This window comes from Laccaria bicolor, genomic scaffold (assembly GCF_000143565.1).
Source record: "Laccaria bicolor S238N-H82 LACBIscaffold_20 genomic scaffold, whole genome shotgun sequence".
Classification (NCBI taxonomy): domain Eukaryota; kingdom Fungi; phylum Basidiomycota; class Agaricomycetes; order Agaricales; family Hydnangiaceae; genus Laccaria; species Laccaria bicolor.
Genome location: NW_001889891.1, coordinates 253948 through 273080, shown reverse-complemented (window position 1 = coordinate 273080; position 19133 = coordinate 253948). Strand labels below are relative to the sequence as shown.

Sequence of the window (19133 nt, the reverse complement as noted above, 5' to 3'; positions counted from 1 at the left end):
CATTGAGGAAATGTCTGACTTGTGAGTGCTTGATCCTACCTGCTCCTTATTACTGATTTTCCCCCAGCTTTTCCCATGTTTTCTGGATTGATGCGTCTTCAATTGGTACAATCACACAGGGATTGAGGGGCATCTGCAACCTTCCTGAGGCTCAGTCTTTTGCACTAGATGGTTCACCTCAGTCTGCTTTACTGTGGATCAGCTGTCTGAGAGAAAACTACGCAATGGTCTTTGATAATGCTGATAATCTCACACCTGAGGAACTGGAGCAATATTTTCCATCTGGGCTAGGAGGGAATATTCTGATAACTAGTCGCAATGCTGGCTTAAGACATCTGACTTCACATGAAAGTTCTCTTGAGGTGAAAGAAATGGAAGAAAATGATGCCATTTCTTTACTCTTAAAAGCTGCTGGCTTGGATGAGTCCCAGGAAGATTTACAATCTGAGGCTTCTAAGATTGTGAATGAGCTCTTTTTCATTCCTCTGGCTATTGATCAGGCTGGTGCTTTCATTGCTTATGGGGACACCAACATCAGAGACTATCTTGATGATTATTCTCAATACAGAGAAAGATTATTATCTTACCCAGCTTTCAAAGGGGCATCTAAATATAACAGATCTGTGTATGGAACTTGGGAGCTATCATTCAAAGAAATTCAGCAAAGAGCTAAAAGTGATGATTCTGAAAGAGCTGAGGCAGCCAAAAGTGCAATGTTTCTGCTTGCAATATTTGCCTTCTTTCATTTTGATGGTATTACTGAGGCAATCTTTTCTTATGCTGCTACTCAAATGCATGAAAAAAATGAACAGAGTTCTGCCTTACCACTTGCAAGCTCCATAATAGATCGCACACTGCTTCAGCTTCATGACACAGGAAAATGGCATAATTTCATCTTCAAAGAAGGACTTCGAGAATTACTGTCTTTCAGCCTGATCAAACAGATTTCATCCAAAGGTATCTACACCATGCATCCACTTATTCATGCATGGGGAAGAGATAGAATGTCCTCAGAAGATAGACAGAAATACTGTTTGATGGCATATGTGATGTTAGCTTGCTCTCTGCCAGAAGACTTTGATGAGCAGCCATACCAGTTCAGAAGGGTTCTGGTTACTCATTTGAGAGCCAATATAATGCACAGTGCAAAGTTACAAAAGGAGATGGAAAATAGGTACTTCGATGATGCTCATGAAAAGTTTGGAAGAATATTGAGTGAACAGGGGTATGACAGTGAAGCTGAGAAGATTCAAATTGAAGTACTGGATGAACGAAGCAGAAATCTTGGAGAGGAGCATTTAGGTACAATCAGTGCCATGAGTGACCTTGCAAGTACATACAAAAGTTTAGGAAAGTTTGCAGATGCAGAGAAGCTCCGAATACAAGTTCTGGATATGAGGACCAGACTTTTTGGAGAAGAACATCCAGATACAATTACTGCCATGAGCAATCTTGCAAATACATATGACAATCTAGGAAAATATGCAGATGTAGAGAAGCTTAAAATTGAAGTTCTGGATATAAGAAAGAAACTTTTTGGAGAAGAACATCCAGATACAATTGCTGCCATGAGTAATCTTGCCATTACATATGACACACTAGGAAAATATGCAGATGCAGAGAAGCTTAAAATACAAGTTCTGGATATGAGAAACAGACTTCTTGGAGAAGAACATCCAGATACAATTACTGCCATGAGTAATCTTGCCATTACATATGACAAACTAGGAAAATATGCAGATGCAGAGAAGCTTAAAATACAAGTTCTGGATATGAGAAAGAAACTTCTTGGAAAAGAACACCCAGGTACAATTACTGCCATGAGTAATCTTGCCATTACATATGACAAACTAGGAAAATATGCAGATGCAGAGAAGCTTAAAATACAAGTTCTGGATATGAGAAACAGACTTCTTGGAGAAGAACATCCAGATACAATTACTGCCATGAGTAATCTTTCCATTACATATGACGAACTAGGAACAATATGCAGATGCAGAGAAGCTTAAAATAGAAGTTCTGGATATGAGAAACAGACTTCTTGGAGAAGAACATCCAGGTACAATTACTGCCATGAGCAATCTTGCCATTACATATGACAAACTAGGAAAATATGCAGATGCAGAGAAGCTTAAAATACAAGTTCTGGATATGAGAACTAGACTTCGTGGGGAAGAACATCCAGATACAATTACTGCCATGAGTAATCTTGCCATTACATATGACAAACTAAAAAAATATGCAGATGCAGGGAAGCTTAAAATACAAGTTCTGGATATGAGAAACAGACTTCTTGGAGAAGAACATCCAGATACAATTACTGCCATGAGCAATCTTGCCCATTACATATGACAAACTAGAACAATATGCAGATGCAGAGAAGCTTAAAATGCAAGTTCTAGATATGAGAAACAAACTTCTTGGAGAAGAACATCTGATACAATTACTGCCATGAGCAATCTTGCCAATACATATGACAAATTGGAACAATATGCAGATGCAGAGAAGCTCAAAATGAAGTTCTGGATATGAGAAACAAACTTCTTGGAGAAGAACACCCAGATACAATCACTGCCATGAATAATCTTGTCCTTACATACCAGAGTTCTGGACAATATGCAGATGCAGAGAAGCTCAAAATAGTTCTGGATGTGAGAAACAGACTTCTTGGAAAAGACCACCCAGGTACAATTACTGCCATGAATAACCTTGCAGTTACACATAAGAGTCTAGGAAAATATGCAGAGGCAGAGAAGCTTGAAATACAAGTTCTAGAGATAAGAAAGAAACTTCTTGGAGAAGAACATCCAGACACAATTACTGCCATGAGTAATCTTGCCACTACATATGAGAGTCTAGGAAAATATGCAGATGCAGAGAAGCTTAAAATTGATGTTCTAAACCTAAGAAACAGCCTACTTGGGGAAGAGCACCCAGATGCAATTAGTGCCATGAGTAGCCTTGCAGTTACACACCAGAGTTTAGAAAAATATGCAGATGCAAAGAATCTCCAAACACAAGTTCTGGATATGCAAAACGAACCTATTGGAGCAGAACATTCAAAAACAGTCGAAGCAGTAGCATTACCTGCATCAATTGGATCTCAAGTCCACACAGATATATCAGGAACTGAATCAAAGAAGAAGGGTGAGCCTGATCTACTGTAGAGTTCAATCAATTCAATTATTAATAATTTCAGCCCACCATCTTTCCAAAATTGCAAGTAAACTTTCCAAAATATTGAAGAGAAAGGTATTACAGTGTTCTAATGTTTTTCATATTATGATTTCTTATCTGAACTCTCAGTAGGACATATAGTAAATCTCACCCACAATATTCCAAATTCATTCTTGTATATGTCTGCCATGGGTGTGCTCCAAATATCCAAGTAAAACTGCTCCTTACATACCTTGAGGATTTCAAAAAGCATGATTGCTTGCAACCACAATGCAGAAAGGAAGGAAGTATATGATACTAACATTATTGAAATTATTTCTCACTGCCCTGGCTCTTTATTCAGAACTTCATATGGTTCTATGTGTGGATGAGTTTCAGGATAGCAAGTGATGATCAGGTTGACCTTTTAGTAGTGGATAATTGATAAGCTTATTGTTAGTAGCCAATAGATGATTTAACGTAACATTTGACTACAGAATCAGGGCAAGGTAAAGAATACCAAGGAGCACACATACACTTTTATAATGACCATTCATGATCATGGAATTTGCCAGAGAAAAGTTGGCAAAGAAACCTATATACATCATATCAATCTCCACAAAATGGCCAGTGGTACAAGGGCTCACTGTATGCAGATCCCCCACATTCTTAATCTTAAAATGCACCTCAATCTCATCCTTTGACCTCTTAGCTTCCTTCTCCATTAAAAAAGCACCAGAAATGTGCTGGTGATGGTGTACTCCTGATCAAGAACATTAGAGTGAACACATGAGTCAGCTGAGGACTTGTAGTACCCAAGTGATATATATGAGGAACTTCCTTACAAAGGAGTCTGATATGCGAAACATTGAACCATCCTTAAACTTTGTCTTGAAGATCTTGGGCTTCATATGTAGAATGGTGGACACAATGATTGCACAGGCAGTTAGAAGGCTAATCAGTGAGCCACGTTTGCATAGGAATTCTAGTTGTGATTTTATTGTGGCAACCACTTCTGGATGTGCTGATTTAAGTATTGTTAGTGTTTTGCAGTTGTTGAAGACCATGAGCCTATCAAGATCCCTCGAGAACCTCCTTTATTGTGACCAGGACCTTCTCCACTCTGTACTTGCCACAAAACGGACACCTTCCAGCATGGTCTTTCACCATTGCAGTCAATCCATCCCTTGATTGTATTACAACTGATTTTTAGAAGGTAATTGGGTCTCGCTTTCTTAATTCCTTTGTGATATCTGATGCTCCCATTTTCCAGCCAACCTTTTTCACAATGATGACTATATGCATCCAGCACAGAGGAGTCAGCCAGTCATAGTATTTGGCAGGATGTGGCATGTTTTTGGGCTTCTGTTTCCAACCTTGAGGTGTGCAATTCTTCTGGTGTATTTTGTCTTTCATGCCTCTCTCATGTCGTGTTAGCTCAGCAATGTCTCCTTTGATCTTCTTCAAGGATGGATCAACTGAGTCCTCAAGTTCTACATCAACAATCTACACTTATTTAGTGAGTCCCATCTCTTTTTGAGTTTTTTAGGGCATACCTTTCTCTTTTTGCCCTCTGGACTACGTACACTGCTCCATATCTCATTTTGCTTCTGTGATGCCTGATGTTTCTGCACTCAAAGCTGTACTAACTCTTGATCATGCGATTTCTTTTCCATAGCTATATTTCCAGCAATGTGCTCATCTTTTGATTGCCTCACAGCAGCCTCCTCCTCTTGTCAGTCCCAGTAAGCTTTTGTATTGGCTTGTGTTCCAGGTTTGAACCAACAAAGCAGTCCCCCTTTAGGCTCTCCAGTATCCTTCGAAAACTCTAACACATTTTGTACTGAAGATGCAACTTTCTTGTGAGCCGGCATACTAGGTGGTGAAGTTGGCTCAGGTAATGGCCATTTTGCTGTAGATGGCAGTGGAGTGGAAGGACAAGATATTGGGCTCAACAAACATGTAGATGTAGAGGATGAGTGGGGTGGGGTGGATGCATGAGGTCTTGGTGGAAATGTAGTCATGTCATCAGGTATGAAATCTGTTTCAGTCTTGTCATGGTGAAGCTGATCAACATTGTGGTCTGTAGTTTCATTATCAAATTCATGTTGAACAGGTGGCACCTCATGACATCAGGAAAATCATGTTTTTCCTGGGACAAACATGTTTGTAAGCTTTTGCCCAGGGTGTCACAAGGCATCACAGGATGTCCTGGGGCAACGTGAACTGTCCTGAGATAACCTGGAACTACAAGTATACTAGATTCCAATAGAAAGAACATTCATTATTGTATATGAATCATGTATAATCAAAATAAGACTGGAACAAGAAGAAAGTACACCACTGTCCAGAGATTGAATGACCTACAAAAATTGCAACAATAAAGAAGATAAGGTATCCTTTGCAAAACATATTCGTTTTTTGTGTTTTTTTTTTTGCGCTGAAAAGCGGTGTGTAAGCTGTTTCCAACGCGTCTATATACGTAGCATTTAGTACAGAACTTGCAGGGCTATGGACCAATTACTGGCGAAGAATCTGCCCCAAAACGGTAAATGTTATCGAAGGTCATTTTAAACGTCAAAATTTTAGGGGCTCTCAGACCCGTGTTAAAGCTCTAATTTGTGCATTTCTAACAAGCCTAAAATGCCATAAAATGGAGGAAAACTCATGATGATATAATATATGTTACATCTCTACTACAGGTCAAATAGTTTATGCTACAGTTTGTGAGATACTTTAAATTTTTTCACGCTGTAAGGTGGGTTGCATTCACGTAAATAAAGCGATTAAAACGAGCCTACATAGAGGCCAAAAGGTGTAAAACTCGTGAAGTTATAGCTATGAGCTGCCTTAGAAAGTGTAAGAGTGAATTGATGGAAGTTGGTATGGTCATGTGATGTGTTGTACCACATGTGGTAATAGCATTACGAATGATGTTTAGATGGTTAAGAAATTTGGGTATTGGGTTTTGCACCCAAAGGCACGCTACATGGTTATTTATTTATGACCCACTGGTGAGCACCCCTGTCCCAACCCACCTCTCTAACATCACCCACCAACAGACAACATGACATGACACCACACCACAATGATGACATGTTGACTCCGTCCACCACCACGTCACCAGGAGCTCCATATGAGGATATGAGGTGACGATGATGATGTGGTGTCATCTGATGGTGATGATGCACAATGTTGTCACCATCAGCTGTGTGAGCCCAGGTGAGTCATCACAACCCCACCCTCCCTCTTCTTCCTTTGATAGTGAATCCAGGTGGCAACTGAATGATGAACAACAACCGATTTGTCATTCATCATTTTTATTTATTTCATGACCCACTGGTGAGCACCCCCATCCCAACCCACCAACAGACAATGTGACATGACACCACACCACAATGACAACACCATGACATGACATACCATGACACAACATGCCACACAACGACAATGCTGAAAGCATCCACAACACCCACCATGCATCCACACAACACAATGACACAAGGATGCGATAATGACACCACCATGCGTACATGACACCCACCACATGACAACAACACCACCATGCATCTACAACAAGACTATGCAACAATGACACCACAACAACGCAACAATGACACCACCACACAATGACGACACAAAGGTGCAACCACAAGGGGACCATGACATGACGACAATGATGGGTGAGACCCTGTCTTCCCCCATCCTCATCTATCTGCCATCTGAAGTAGTTTCTACTTAGTTACTTACAGTAATTGTTAATCTACTTCTATCCATGTGTCTTAAATATATCTTTAATAATTATTGATACTACTATGTTTGTCTGTTGAGTGGACTCCAGGGTCTGCTTCAGGGCTCTCTAAGGACAGCCCAGGCCACCCCAGGACAACCTCAGTGCACCTCAGGACAACCTCAGGTTGCTACTGGGAAATCAAAAAAAGGAACCTGTACCTGAGGGTGCTCCAGGGTGCCCAGATGCCCAGAGTTCTGTGACAGCCCCTGGGTATCCAGGGTCTACCCTGGATACCCTCAGGGAAGAAGTGATTTTCCCATGTCATCTGAGTCAGATGAATTGGGTTCCAGTGCTTCAAAGGTGAATTTGTACCCTTCTGCTGTGCTTCGAATGACTGAACATATGTCAGTTGTAATATATCCATAGAAATAATGCTGCATACTCTTTTGTTGTGGTGATTTGCGATTCAGAGAAACATCCACAGCCTCTCATGCACAACTGCCTTGATGTTTATCAATGAATATGTTGTCGACAGGATGTGTGTGGTGTGTGGCAAGCATGTTCCAGGCTAAGATTCTGCATGAATGTCCATCTCGCTGCTGTGTTATAGGTGGGTAGGAAGTTGTAAAGTGTCTTCCAGTATGTTGATGGATCCACCAGGTCAGTGCGGCCTCCAGATCTTCATCAATTGATCCATCCATTGAGTCGCCATATTGAATTCTCAATTCTTTGAAATCTAGAACAACCACCACCCAATGGTTGCAAGCATCTCATACACTCCAGTAGAAAGCTCTTGGCCTTTCTTTCAAATCCATGCATAGGTGGAATTCATAGCATATTCATCCCTTTCCGGATCCTGGAATATCTTGGTCAACCATTGTATGAAAAATGTGTTGGTAACGTCGATCCTGTCCTGGAGTCTCTCTCTCCACACCTGTTGATGAAGAAGATTCATCAGAGAACCATTCTCTTGTGAAATAAGGGACAAGGTTAGTGTTTGCAGGTCTGGTTTTTTTTGCCTTTTTGACCCTTTTTTTGAGTCAAAACATTGCTGTGAAAAATCCCCATCACAATTGGGGTATTAGAACACAAAATTTCAGGGTCAGTCCGGTTTTTTCTGGTCCTAAAAGACCGAAAAAATTCTAAAATTTTGTGTTCCACAACCCCGAATGTGATGGGGATTTTTCACAGCAATGTTCTGGCTCAAAAAAAGGGTCAAAAAGGCAAAAAACCGGACCTGTGAACACTAGACAAAGTAATTTGTTGTAATTGCTGCCCAGAAACCTTTGATATTGACTGACCATACAAGACAGGCTAATGTGTTGTAAAACTGGATAACCAATGATTTTGTATTGTTGGTTGCTTCATTGCACCTCTGCATTTGTAAGTTGTCTTCAGCTGTTCCCCACCTAACTTTGAGGGGGTGTATATGGGCTATTTGATTCCAGTAGTCTAGTATCCATATCAGGAGTTGTTCACCAGTTAAGCCAACAGCATGTGGACAAAGTATGGATTGGAACAACGCAACATCTGGTAATCAGATAAGTTCATCCAGTGTTGAAGCTGGAGTTGGTATGGATGTTATTTCTTCAAGGTTGGTACTTAATTGTCAGAGACAGTAGTGAGAGGTATTTGTGAGGATTGGTAACAGAAGAACAAGATATGACAGGAAGGGGGAACTTGAGGAAATCAATAACTGACATATCTCTATCAGGGAGAATTCATGCTCAAATATCTAGGGGAACATTGGGAAGCTTGATCCCTTCAGCCATATTTGATGTGGGTGGTAAATTGTTAGAATAGTTAAATCTGCAGGATGTATATCTGAAATTATGGTCACTATCATGGTGACTTGATGGTGCCTAATGTAATGGCTGTTCCCCCCTATCTGCCAAAAAACATTCTATGTAACAGTCATTTGCCATATGTGCCAAATTCAAAATTTTGGCAGGCATGTAACACACAACATGGCCTTCCGGATTGATCGAAATGGTACAGTATGGAGTGCTGAGGCATCTGAAAATATTTATGTGTTGAGGAAGCATCCAGGTTTGGCAATGTTAAGTGCAGTTGAGTGTGGAAAAGGGGATGAAGGCAATGATACAGATGAGAGTGATTCAGATGAGGACTAGACTAGGACTAGACTACAACACAGCATGTACTTAACTATTACTTGACTTCAGTCAGGCCATAAAATCTTAGCAAACATGTACCTGAGGGCCACATGACTTTAACCTTACCAACATGACTTCACACGACCATATTGTGAGGAGTGGATGACTTGACCTGACTTTCATTGTTAGTAATTTTACTGAGTGTCAAGCATGTCAAGACTGATAAGGTTTGCATGAGAAGTTCGGCTTGTCCATTCAAACACCATCTCAGAGTTCGTTCCTTACACCTGTGAACCCTGATTGTTTGGTCCTGTTAGATAGGAACTCAATTTCCTTGTTCCTGTCTAACTAGATACAAAACCACTTTTCCAACACTCTGGGAAATAACTTTCATTACCTCCCTACCTTTTTACTACCTAAGACTTGTAGTAGAGTACCTTTGTCCACATTGGGATGTATCCTTTCCCATCAATGCTAGCTGTACACTTGTTGCATCCCATCAATGCCATCATTGCTTTATCATTGCTGACTACCAAATCCAGTAATGGTTCTCACCATGGGCATCATCCCGCCATCCTGCCCCCCAGTGATCAACATGGTGTTTCCACTGTTACTGGGCCGTTTCCCCTCAAATATTTTGCTAGATATACTGTTCTGTAGTGTGTTATGTATATTATAAGGTTGATTCAATGGTTCCCTGCCCTAGAGCATCACAATGTGCTGTGCAGATGATTATAGTGGTGACCAACATCAGTATCCATCTCCTGGGAGGTCTCTGAGTGAAATGGACACACCATACAGGTAGTAATATGCTCACTGGGGATGGGGGAGATGTTCTATAGGCTATAACATCCTCAGAACATGCATTCATGGTAGAGTAATTGAGATAATTCCCCCCCTCCCCCCCATGGTATACCCCCACTAGAGCATCCATAAAGCAAGGGATAGAGAGTATATTACATATAACTGATTTAGGGTGGCTCAGAACAGGCATCTGAGGGTTCAGGGTATGTGTATTGCTCAATATGCCCTGAGGACATATAAATTTCTATGGAAGCTCCAGGGCATTATTATCTGATAGAAGGGTAGTATAATAGCATAACAATGAGAATATAAGGTTGTATTTGGAGCACTTTACATGGGGAATGGTGCATGGAGAGGGGGAGGGGGAGACATACTACTAGTGTTTGGAAGTCCGGTCACAGGACTGGAAAAAGACCATGACCAGACCAGACTGTGACCGATCAAGACTGCAAATTATCAGGACCAACAAAGACCATAACTGCGGTTCAGTCTACGGTCCTCTACTGATTCCAAAATTTCAAGACCGAGCAAAAACCAGATTAACCAGTCATAGACCAGTCTTTCGAGCTTCGAGTCTTGAGGGAACTTAGAATATATTTACTTCTTATATTTTTGATGAGAACCAATCAAGAACCAATGCAAATGTGTTCATCAACAAATCGACAACAAACAAACAATTTCCTTCTCAACCACACCACACCACCATCACCACGACTCCCACCACCTCCTGCAATCATCATTCAACCACTGCCAACCACCCCAACAATGGCGACAACTTGGCAACGCCACATCACCAGCCCAATGGACAAACAATGATGATGAATGGCAATTGGATGGCGACGACCTGGCACGACGACAGATGGCGATGACCTGGCATGATGACGGATGGTGACGACCTGGCACGATGATGGATGGCAATGACAGATGGCAATGACCCAGCATGACAATGGATGGCAATGACCTGGCACGTCCATTGATGTGCCACATCGTCCAGACAGCGATGACACATGTCATCGTTGCTGTTCATGTTAGTTGAGGTGACTCAGGTGAGTAGCTTACCTCCCCTCCCCATCTTCTTTTCTCACATGAGAAGCAGGGGCCACATTGCAAATGGAGACATGGCAGCCCACAACTGACAAACAACAACAACATGGACAAACAACAACAACACAAATGAACAACAACATGGACAAACAACAACAACATGCAGATGGATGATGACCTGGCACATCAACAGATGTGCCACGTCGTCCAGACAGTGACGACCCATGTTGTCGTCACTGTCTGCATCAACCCAGGTGAGCAATAGGACTCCCCTCAGCCTCTCCTGTTTTGACATGAGAACCAGGGGCCACATTGCCATCAGTTGCATGGCAATGAATAACCGACGAACAATGACAACTACATACAGATGAACAACGACAATGATGATACCCAGATGAATGACAACCGATGGCATATATTGACGACAACATGGCTGATGAACAACATTGACTACATACATACGAACAATGACTACAATGATACACAGATGAACAACAACATACACAGGCAGACAATGATACACAGACGAACAATGATGAATGGTGGATGTTGACGACGACCTGGCACGTCAACAGATGGTAAATAGATGTGGATACACCTGCAGTTACCTGTGCACGTCACTACGAAGTTGTGTACACTGACTTCGTAAATTAAAATACTTAGAATATCATTGTTTCATGGCTACCTGACCCCTACAAAGACCAGTCTAGACCAGTCACAAACCAGTCAAGACCAGAACTGGTTAAAACTGGTCTTGTAACTGCAAAAGACTGGTCTGTTGCAGTTCGGTCTGGTTTTTTGAAGTTTCTGGAATTGCGAGGACTGGTTACAGTTACGGTCTAAGGCGCTGGGCACCAAAAGACCAGACTGGACCAGACTTTCAAACACTACATACAACCCATCAGTTACATCACCAATGACCTTCATTTACCACATATAACAGCTGATTCACATACTACAGGATACCCTTGGTCAACTTGCAGCAAGTAGGTAGCCTGGGGATTGCTATAAGAAATTATTTGAGGGAGGTGAACAGAAGTTAGTGAAAAGTGCGAAATTGGCATACTGTGACCTTGCCATTTTAGATAAAAAAAATATGAGGTGGTAGAAGGTAGGGCTGGGGTAGCTTATGGGTGGTTCAAAAAGAATTAAAAATATTGAGCAGATGAGCAAGGCAGGAGGTTTGAAAGAGGTGTCTTGATGCTGCAATGATGCATACAGAGATATGGAGGGTCACAACCAGTAACTATCCATGTACCATCATCCTGCTCCATATCTAACCTCCTGTAATCATTATCTGGTCAATCATTGTAATTTCTTTTGAACCACCCATAAGCTACCCCAGCCCTACCTTCTACCACCTCATATATTTTTTATCTAAAATGGCAAGGTCACAGTATGCCAATTTCGCACTTTTCACTGACTTCTGTTCACCTCCCTCAAATAATTTCTTATAGCCATCCCCAGGCTACCTACTTGCTGCAAGTTGACCAAGGGTATCCTGTAGTATGTGAATCAGCTGTTATATGTGGTAAATGAAGGTCATTGGTGATGTAACTGATGGGTAGTATGTCTCCCCCTCCCCCTCTCCATGCACCATTCCCCATGTAAAGTGCTCCAAATACAACCTTATATTCTCATTGTTATGCTATTATACTACCCTTCTATCAGATAATAATGCCCTGGAGCTTCCATAGAAATTTATATGTCCTCAGGGCATATTGAGCAATACACATACCCTGAACCCTCAGATGCCTGTTCTGAGCCACCCTAAATCAGTTATATGTAATATACTCTCTATCCCTTGCTTTATGGATGCTCTACACCGTCAATTGATAAAAATGTGTGAGAGACCTGGAAGCCAGGGCCTGATCCCAAGCCGGCGCCACCTGTCAGACATGCTGATGTAACATTTCCCAAGAGTTGAAAAACAACTAATAGCATCATGTCACCAGGTTGATGTTGCCTTGACGTTTTGGTCAAACGTTGGGGACAGCTGGGGCGCGAAGGCCACTGATGGAAATCCAGTGGCCTTCAACCTAGCTGAGGGTCAACATGGCTGGTTAATGTTTTCTGTCATCTCTTACAGCTAGAAACACATCTTTTGTATTTCTCTTTTAATATGTTGTACCACAATAAACTTCGATTCGAACACATAAACAAAAGAATGAATTGTATTTTGAGGAGGGGGAACACAGGGGTTAACTACTCTATCTACTACCCAATGGACCTGGCTCACCCACGCGAGAAGAAGAGTGAGCCGTGGTTGGTTACGTGGTCAACGCACTGGTCACCCCACTGATGCAGGACCGTACATAGGAGGGTTCGTGGGCACTGTTTGTGGTGGTGTCGACCAAGCTGATTTCACTCGACGTGATTCGTGGAGGTGGGCGTTCGACGTGGTTCGGGGTGGTGGTGGGCATTCGTCGCCGTTCGTTGATGGGTGCTGAGCCCTCATTGGAGGTGGTGGTAGTTGCAGGCCCTAGTAGCCGTTCGTTGACGGTGATGCTGGGCCCTTGTTGCTGTAGGTGGTGGGCTGTTGGTTAATGGTGGTTGTGAGCGCTCGTCTCCGTTCATATATGGTGTCGTGGGCTCTTGTACTTGTTCGTCGATGGTGGTGAACCGTGGTGTGCATTAGACGTGGTTCGTTGATGGTCGTGGGCGCTCGTCACCCTTCATTGACGGGGGTCGTGGGTGGTGCTCGTTGTTGTTCATTGACGGTGATGCTGGGCCCTCGTTGTTGGAAGTGGTGGTGGTGGCCCTCGGCACTGTTTGTTGATGTGTTGATGGGCCCTCATCGCCGTTCGTGGTGAAAGGGGCATTGGGCGGAAACAAAGGCCCAGAGCAGTGACATGACCGTGCACAGGCGCACGGGTAGGGAACAAGGACAACCCAAACAACAACATGAGGGAGTTTACATGAGGACACAGAGGGTTTAGGAACGAGGATGGGAGCAACTTGACAGCTGGGCGATGGGAGACGGTTGTGGCAAAGAAGAAAGTGAATTTGGTTCTGGTTGAAGTTTGGAAGTAACCAAACATAGCGCGGAGTTTAAACGACTTAAAAGAATTTTTTGAGAGCTTGTCGCATGGACCTTTTCACGTTGAGCTCAATTTCCCCCAATTTTTCCACCTGTAAGAGCTTGGGAGTGCTCATTGTATCATTTTATTACTCTCTTATGATTAATTTATATCTTAAGTACACTATTTCGTTGCCCAAAGAAAGTTGGAGGTACATGTCTCCTCAAGAAGAGTCAGAAACCTGTGGGTCAGCTGTCGAGCCGCTGGGGCTAACATTTACGCCCCAAGCTCCGACACACCTGCCATCCATGCTGAGGCAACCTCCATCAAAAACCTGTCAAGCGGAGATTCGTGCCAGATGCCATCAGCATTTTGAACAATTGGCGGTGTAGTGGGGGTATACCATGGGGGGGAGGGGGGGAATTATCTCAATTACTCTACCATGAATGCATGTTCTGAGGATGTTATAGCCTATAGGACATCTCCCCCATCCCCAGTGAGCATATTACTACCTGTATGGTGTGTCCATTTCACTCAGAGACCTCCCAGGAGATGGATACTGATATTGGTCACCACTATAATCATCTGCACAGCACATTGTGATGCTCTAGGGCAGGGAACCATTGAATCAACCTTATAATATACATAACACACTACAGAACAGTATATCTAGCAAAATATTTGAGGGGAAACGGCCCAGTAACAGTGGAAACGCCATGTTGATCACTGGGGGGCAGGATGGCGGGATGACGCCCATGGTGAGAACCATTACTGGATTTGGTAGTCAGCAATGATAAAGCAATGATGGCATTGATGGGATGCAACAAGTGTACAGCTACAGTTGAGTGCAAAAAGAATGAAGGTTGGTTCATTTTTCTGGTTCTTTCTAAGAATCTATTGTACCTCAAATGTGTTTGTGTATTCTTTTACATTATGTAGTTGTGTTACACTTCCCTTGGTATGGACTAATTTCAGTGAAAGCTGGAGCCTTGAGAAGGTTTTTATTCTGGAGGCCATTTTTGGCATCTGAAAAAAAAAAAATATGTGCTAACTGGGGAGGTAGCCAGAACATACCTCTGGTCAACCTGAATGAGCCTATCAAAGAATCAGTCAAAAATACTGATTGGTTAAGTCTGTAGAGGCTTTGGAAAATGGCTTGTTTTGTCTAAAACAGGCCAAAAATGACCAAAATAGCACAAAAAGACCATTTTCTGGAGGCTCTACAAGCATAACCACTCAGTATTTTTAACTAATTCTTTGATAGGCTCATTCAGGTTGACCAGAGGTATGTTCTGGCTACCTCCCCAGTTAGCGCATATTTTTTTTTCAGATGCCAAAAATGGCCTCCAGAATAAAAACCTTCTCAAGGCTCCAGCTTTCACTGAAATTAGTCCATACCAAGGGAAGTGTAACACAACTACATAATGTAAAAGAATACACAAACACATTTGAGGTACAATAGATTCTTAGAAAGAACCAGAAAAATGAACCAACCTTCATTCTTTTTGCACTCAACTGTAGCATTGATGGGAAAGGATACATCCCAATGTGGACAAAGGTACTCTACTACAAGTCTTAGGTAGTAAAAAGGTAGGGAGGTAATGGATGACTTCCCATAAGGTTTAGAAACCTAGATTATTTTTCTAAACTGACATGCCACCATGCCGCTTGCCAAATAGGTTGCAATCTGTCAAAATTCAACTCTGCTTGTCATCAAGCACCCTCTTCTAGATTTTAATCTAGACTAGGCCTCCAACCCCCCCCCTTCTAGTTCTAATTGTCTGACTAAACCCTTTTTTCATTGTCTGACATCGATCGATCTCACTTGACCCTTGTTTATCGTCTCTCATATCTCTGTTGTGGATGACGCTTCACAACTAACACACCCATCTGCGCCTCCTCAACCCTCAGCGATATACAGAGCAAGATTCAATTTGCGAAGAGGTAGGTCTTCTCAAAGTTTTGTGTGAGTTTTGTCTGTTTTGACCTTCGACAAAGACTGGTATCTTTGCAGAGAGCAGATATCCATCTTGACTCATAGAATGCAGTCCACAGGTCACCTCTGAGGTAATGGTGGAGAGCAAGGTCACAGGTGGATGATATGATGTCTTTTTTCTCCAAGGAGTGGTGTTAACAGAAAAATATAAGTGTGTTTGTGTTTTTTTACGTCCTTCATTCTCAAACTCACTTCAGTCTCTTGTTTCAAGCCTATTGGTCTCATCTATTACCCTCCTTTTTCAATATCTACTCCTGAAAATACCCAGCAACAAGCCTACATCAACAAGAATGGAAACCAGTATCCTCACTTTGGTGGAAATGCACAATGGGGCCCCCATCAAGTTCAGGTAAGAACAAAATTGAGTATTCAAATTTGATCTTAACAGGATGATTTAGCCACAGCTACCAAGTTTTCACAATGGATTCATCAGTAGTGGTCTCAATGGTATGCAACAGTGCCCTGGCATAAGTCATTTAATTTTGTTCTCAATCTGTCTGCCCTAATTACCTGCAGTGCCGAGTTTGGGTTACACTCAGGACATTCAATATGGCTTTCCTGCCCATTCTATGGATATCCAGGTAGATTCAAACCTTTTTTCATCAATCACACAACTAATCGTCTGTCAGCACCTGCATGCCCCTCACGTTCCTCACAGCTTCGGCTATGCACACCCAAATTCATCAGCAAGCTCGTTTACGGCAGCTGAGCCCATGTCCATTCCTCTTCCCAATGATGGTGATGAAGACTTCCCTTCCCCTCATCTCCTTCTCGAAAAAATGGCCTGTGCTGCAAGTAAAGTTGCTGGTGTTCACCATTCCAAGTCAAAGGGCAAGGGTAAGCAGAAGGCTGTTGATCTGCCTGTCACTTTGGGTTCAGGAATTCGAAAATGCAAAGCATCCGCTCCCACACCTCACAGTGCAGATGTGAAGAAGCCAAGAGGTCGTGCAACTGGCATCACCAACTATGCCCCTGAGGATCTTGAGGGGCTATTCAACATCCTCGAGGAGCAGCTACCACTTGGTGGGAAAGCTTGGAATTTGGCTGTGAACGATTACAATCAATGGGCTGAGGAGAATGGCCATCCAGTGGAAAGGGCGGAAGGGCTTCCCCAGTGTGTAGCTGACTGGGTAAGTGGTGGTATTGTGGTGAGTATCTACTACATGTGATGTGTGTATTTATGTGCATGTGACTGCGCTCTGGAGCAGGGAATCCATATTCCATCTGCCCCCTTCCCATAAGGCGACGTCCCCATCGCCAGCTGCTGAAAAAGAAGAAGAAATCTACAAGGACTAAGAAAAATGTAGAGTAGAAATCCAGAATTAAGCAAAGCAATGAAAGAAAAAGATGTGATGGACACAGTAGGAATGTAAACTTGAAGAAAGTTCACTGACGAATCCAACCAAGTAGTGATGCCGCAGTCAGGTTCTGAACCAAAGTTCAAACCCGAACCTTGCAGGACCGGACCAAGCTTTGGTCCAAAATTCAACGCATAGGGGGAACCAGACCATTTGTCTGGTTCCCAGTTCCTTTAGAGGGGGCGCCATGTGAATGGGTTTGGACTGGTCCAAACTGAGTCTGATTATTGTCTGATGTGATTTGTTAGTCAAGCATAGTCATCGTCAACAATGTTGAAACTCCACGTGCCTACTTCATGTACACAACATCTTCCAAGCCAGTCTGGACTCTACACAAGCCAGTGTTGCCGTCGGCCTTTCGGTTCATTCTTGCACTCAGCACATGCAATCCCTCAGTCTTTTTTGATGTTCCTGTCCCCTGAGCCTGGGACATACAATTGGTAGGTAAGTTTCCACAACTTGTGAGCGCTTAGTTCTGTGCTCATACCACTACACAATTTCTATCCAGTCTTTCTTGATGGTGATCTCATTTGGAGTCAGATATACAACAAGAGTCCATGATGTAGATAAAAACACACAAGTAAGTTCGCACCAACTTTGAAAACTTTCAGATTTCTGAGTTGACATTGTGCATTCCCCTAGATTAATCTCAAGCACACTCTCAACATGTGATAACATGAACATTTTCATTGCATAAGGTGAGATCTCCTTTGGACTCCTATTCTTTTGTTAACAACCACATGAGACCAGGCGCCATATTTTTTCTGTGTGATGTTGCATCACGTAATGATGCCATTTTCTTGAAATTCAAGGTCTGTTCACTCAACACTTTCCACATTTTTGCTGATGGCCACATGGAGCCAGGCAACACAGTCTTTTACGTGACAATGGATCACAATTTAACAGCCTGCTGCACCAACACCATCTTTTACACGACAGTGAATTGTGATTCAACAGCCTGCTGCACCTTTTTTTATTGTATTAAAGTGTGAGTACAACACCACATTCTACCCCAACCCCTCTCCTGACATGTCCGACTTAGGCTGTGCTGTTGACACCACTGGAAAGCTTCTCGACACCTCTGAGATTGTGTTTTATAACAATCCAGATGACGAGACACCCATTTCTGGCCCTGGAGCTCCACCCAAACCCTCTAGTATCCACCCCTTCTTCTCCCACAGTGCCCCTCCCTCTCGGATCGTTGCTGGTGCTCGTTGCAGCACTCGTGCTTTGCGTCCTTCCACCAGGCTTGTTGATCCTGACAACGCCGAGTCGAGCGCCTCTGTGAAATGCAAGGCGAATAGCAGCATTGACGGCCACCGAGTCTCCCAGAAGACTGAGAACAGCAAGTCTGCCAACGAGCCTGGAGACAATGACTCAGACGATTCCTTTGACGACAATGATCTGCCACCCTTAGTGGCTGTAGAAGATTTTGATGAGGACGAGGACAAGGATGAGGGGGATGATGTCGATGTGGGAACTGAACCTGGTGACGAAGCAGAGTATCGGGAAACTCTGGCTATGACATTGGCTGACCAGGAGGTAAGTTATTCAACTTTATTACATATCATTATATCCATTTTAACTCTCATTTCAGGCCGCTATGCCACGCACCAAGCAAGATCGCACTGCAGATGTGTGTACCATCTTCAAGAAGGACGATGAACATAAGAATGTTGATACGGGAGCTATGGAAAAGGGGCACTGGTGTAAAGTGTGTCGGTAAGTCAGTTTTTTCGCTATCTCAAACAATGACTTATACACAAATTACAGGTCGAAGGGAGTACAACGCAAGGCTTGCTTTTTCACAGGAGGTATCACTACCTTAAGGACCCACATTGGCCAGTTTGTTGTTGGCTTGTCTCTTTGCATCGTCTTTTGACTCATATCTTCTATAGGCACCCAGAC

The 19133-nt window shown here is 42.8% G+C and overlaps 1 protein-coding gene across 1 annotated transcript; it reads left to right on the top strand.

The window, feature by feature from the left end:
• Positions 1-3528: 3528 nt before the first annotated feature.
• Positions 3529-17897, top strand: LACBIDRAFT_302167 (uncharacterized protein; the record flags this gene model as incomplete). The annotated part of the gene is made up of 20 exons (XM_001883316.1): positions 3529-3559; positions 4370-4372; positions 4430-4538; positions 4594-4675; positions 5664-5704; positions 6098-6170; positions 6365-6378; positions 7930-7990; positions 8081-8144; positions 10840-10853; positions 12807-12909; positions 14847-14883; positions 15046-15097; positions 15870-15873; positions 15994-16022; positions 16079-16216; positions 16266-16332; positions 16384-16448; positions 17734-17805; positions 17868-17897. 20 exons carry the CDS (start codon positions 3529-3531, stop codon positions 17895-17897), a joined length of 1089 nt encoding a protein of 362 aa, XP_001883351.1.
• Positions 17898-19133: the final 1236 nt, after the last annotated feature.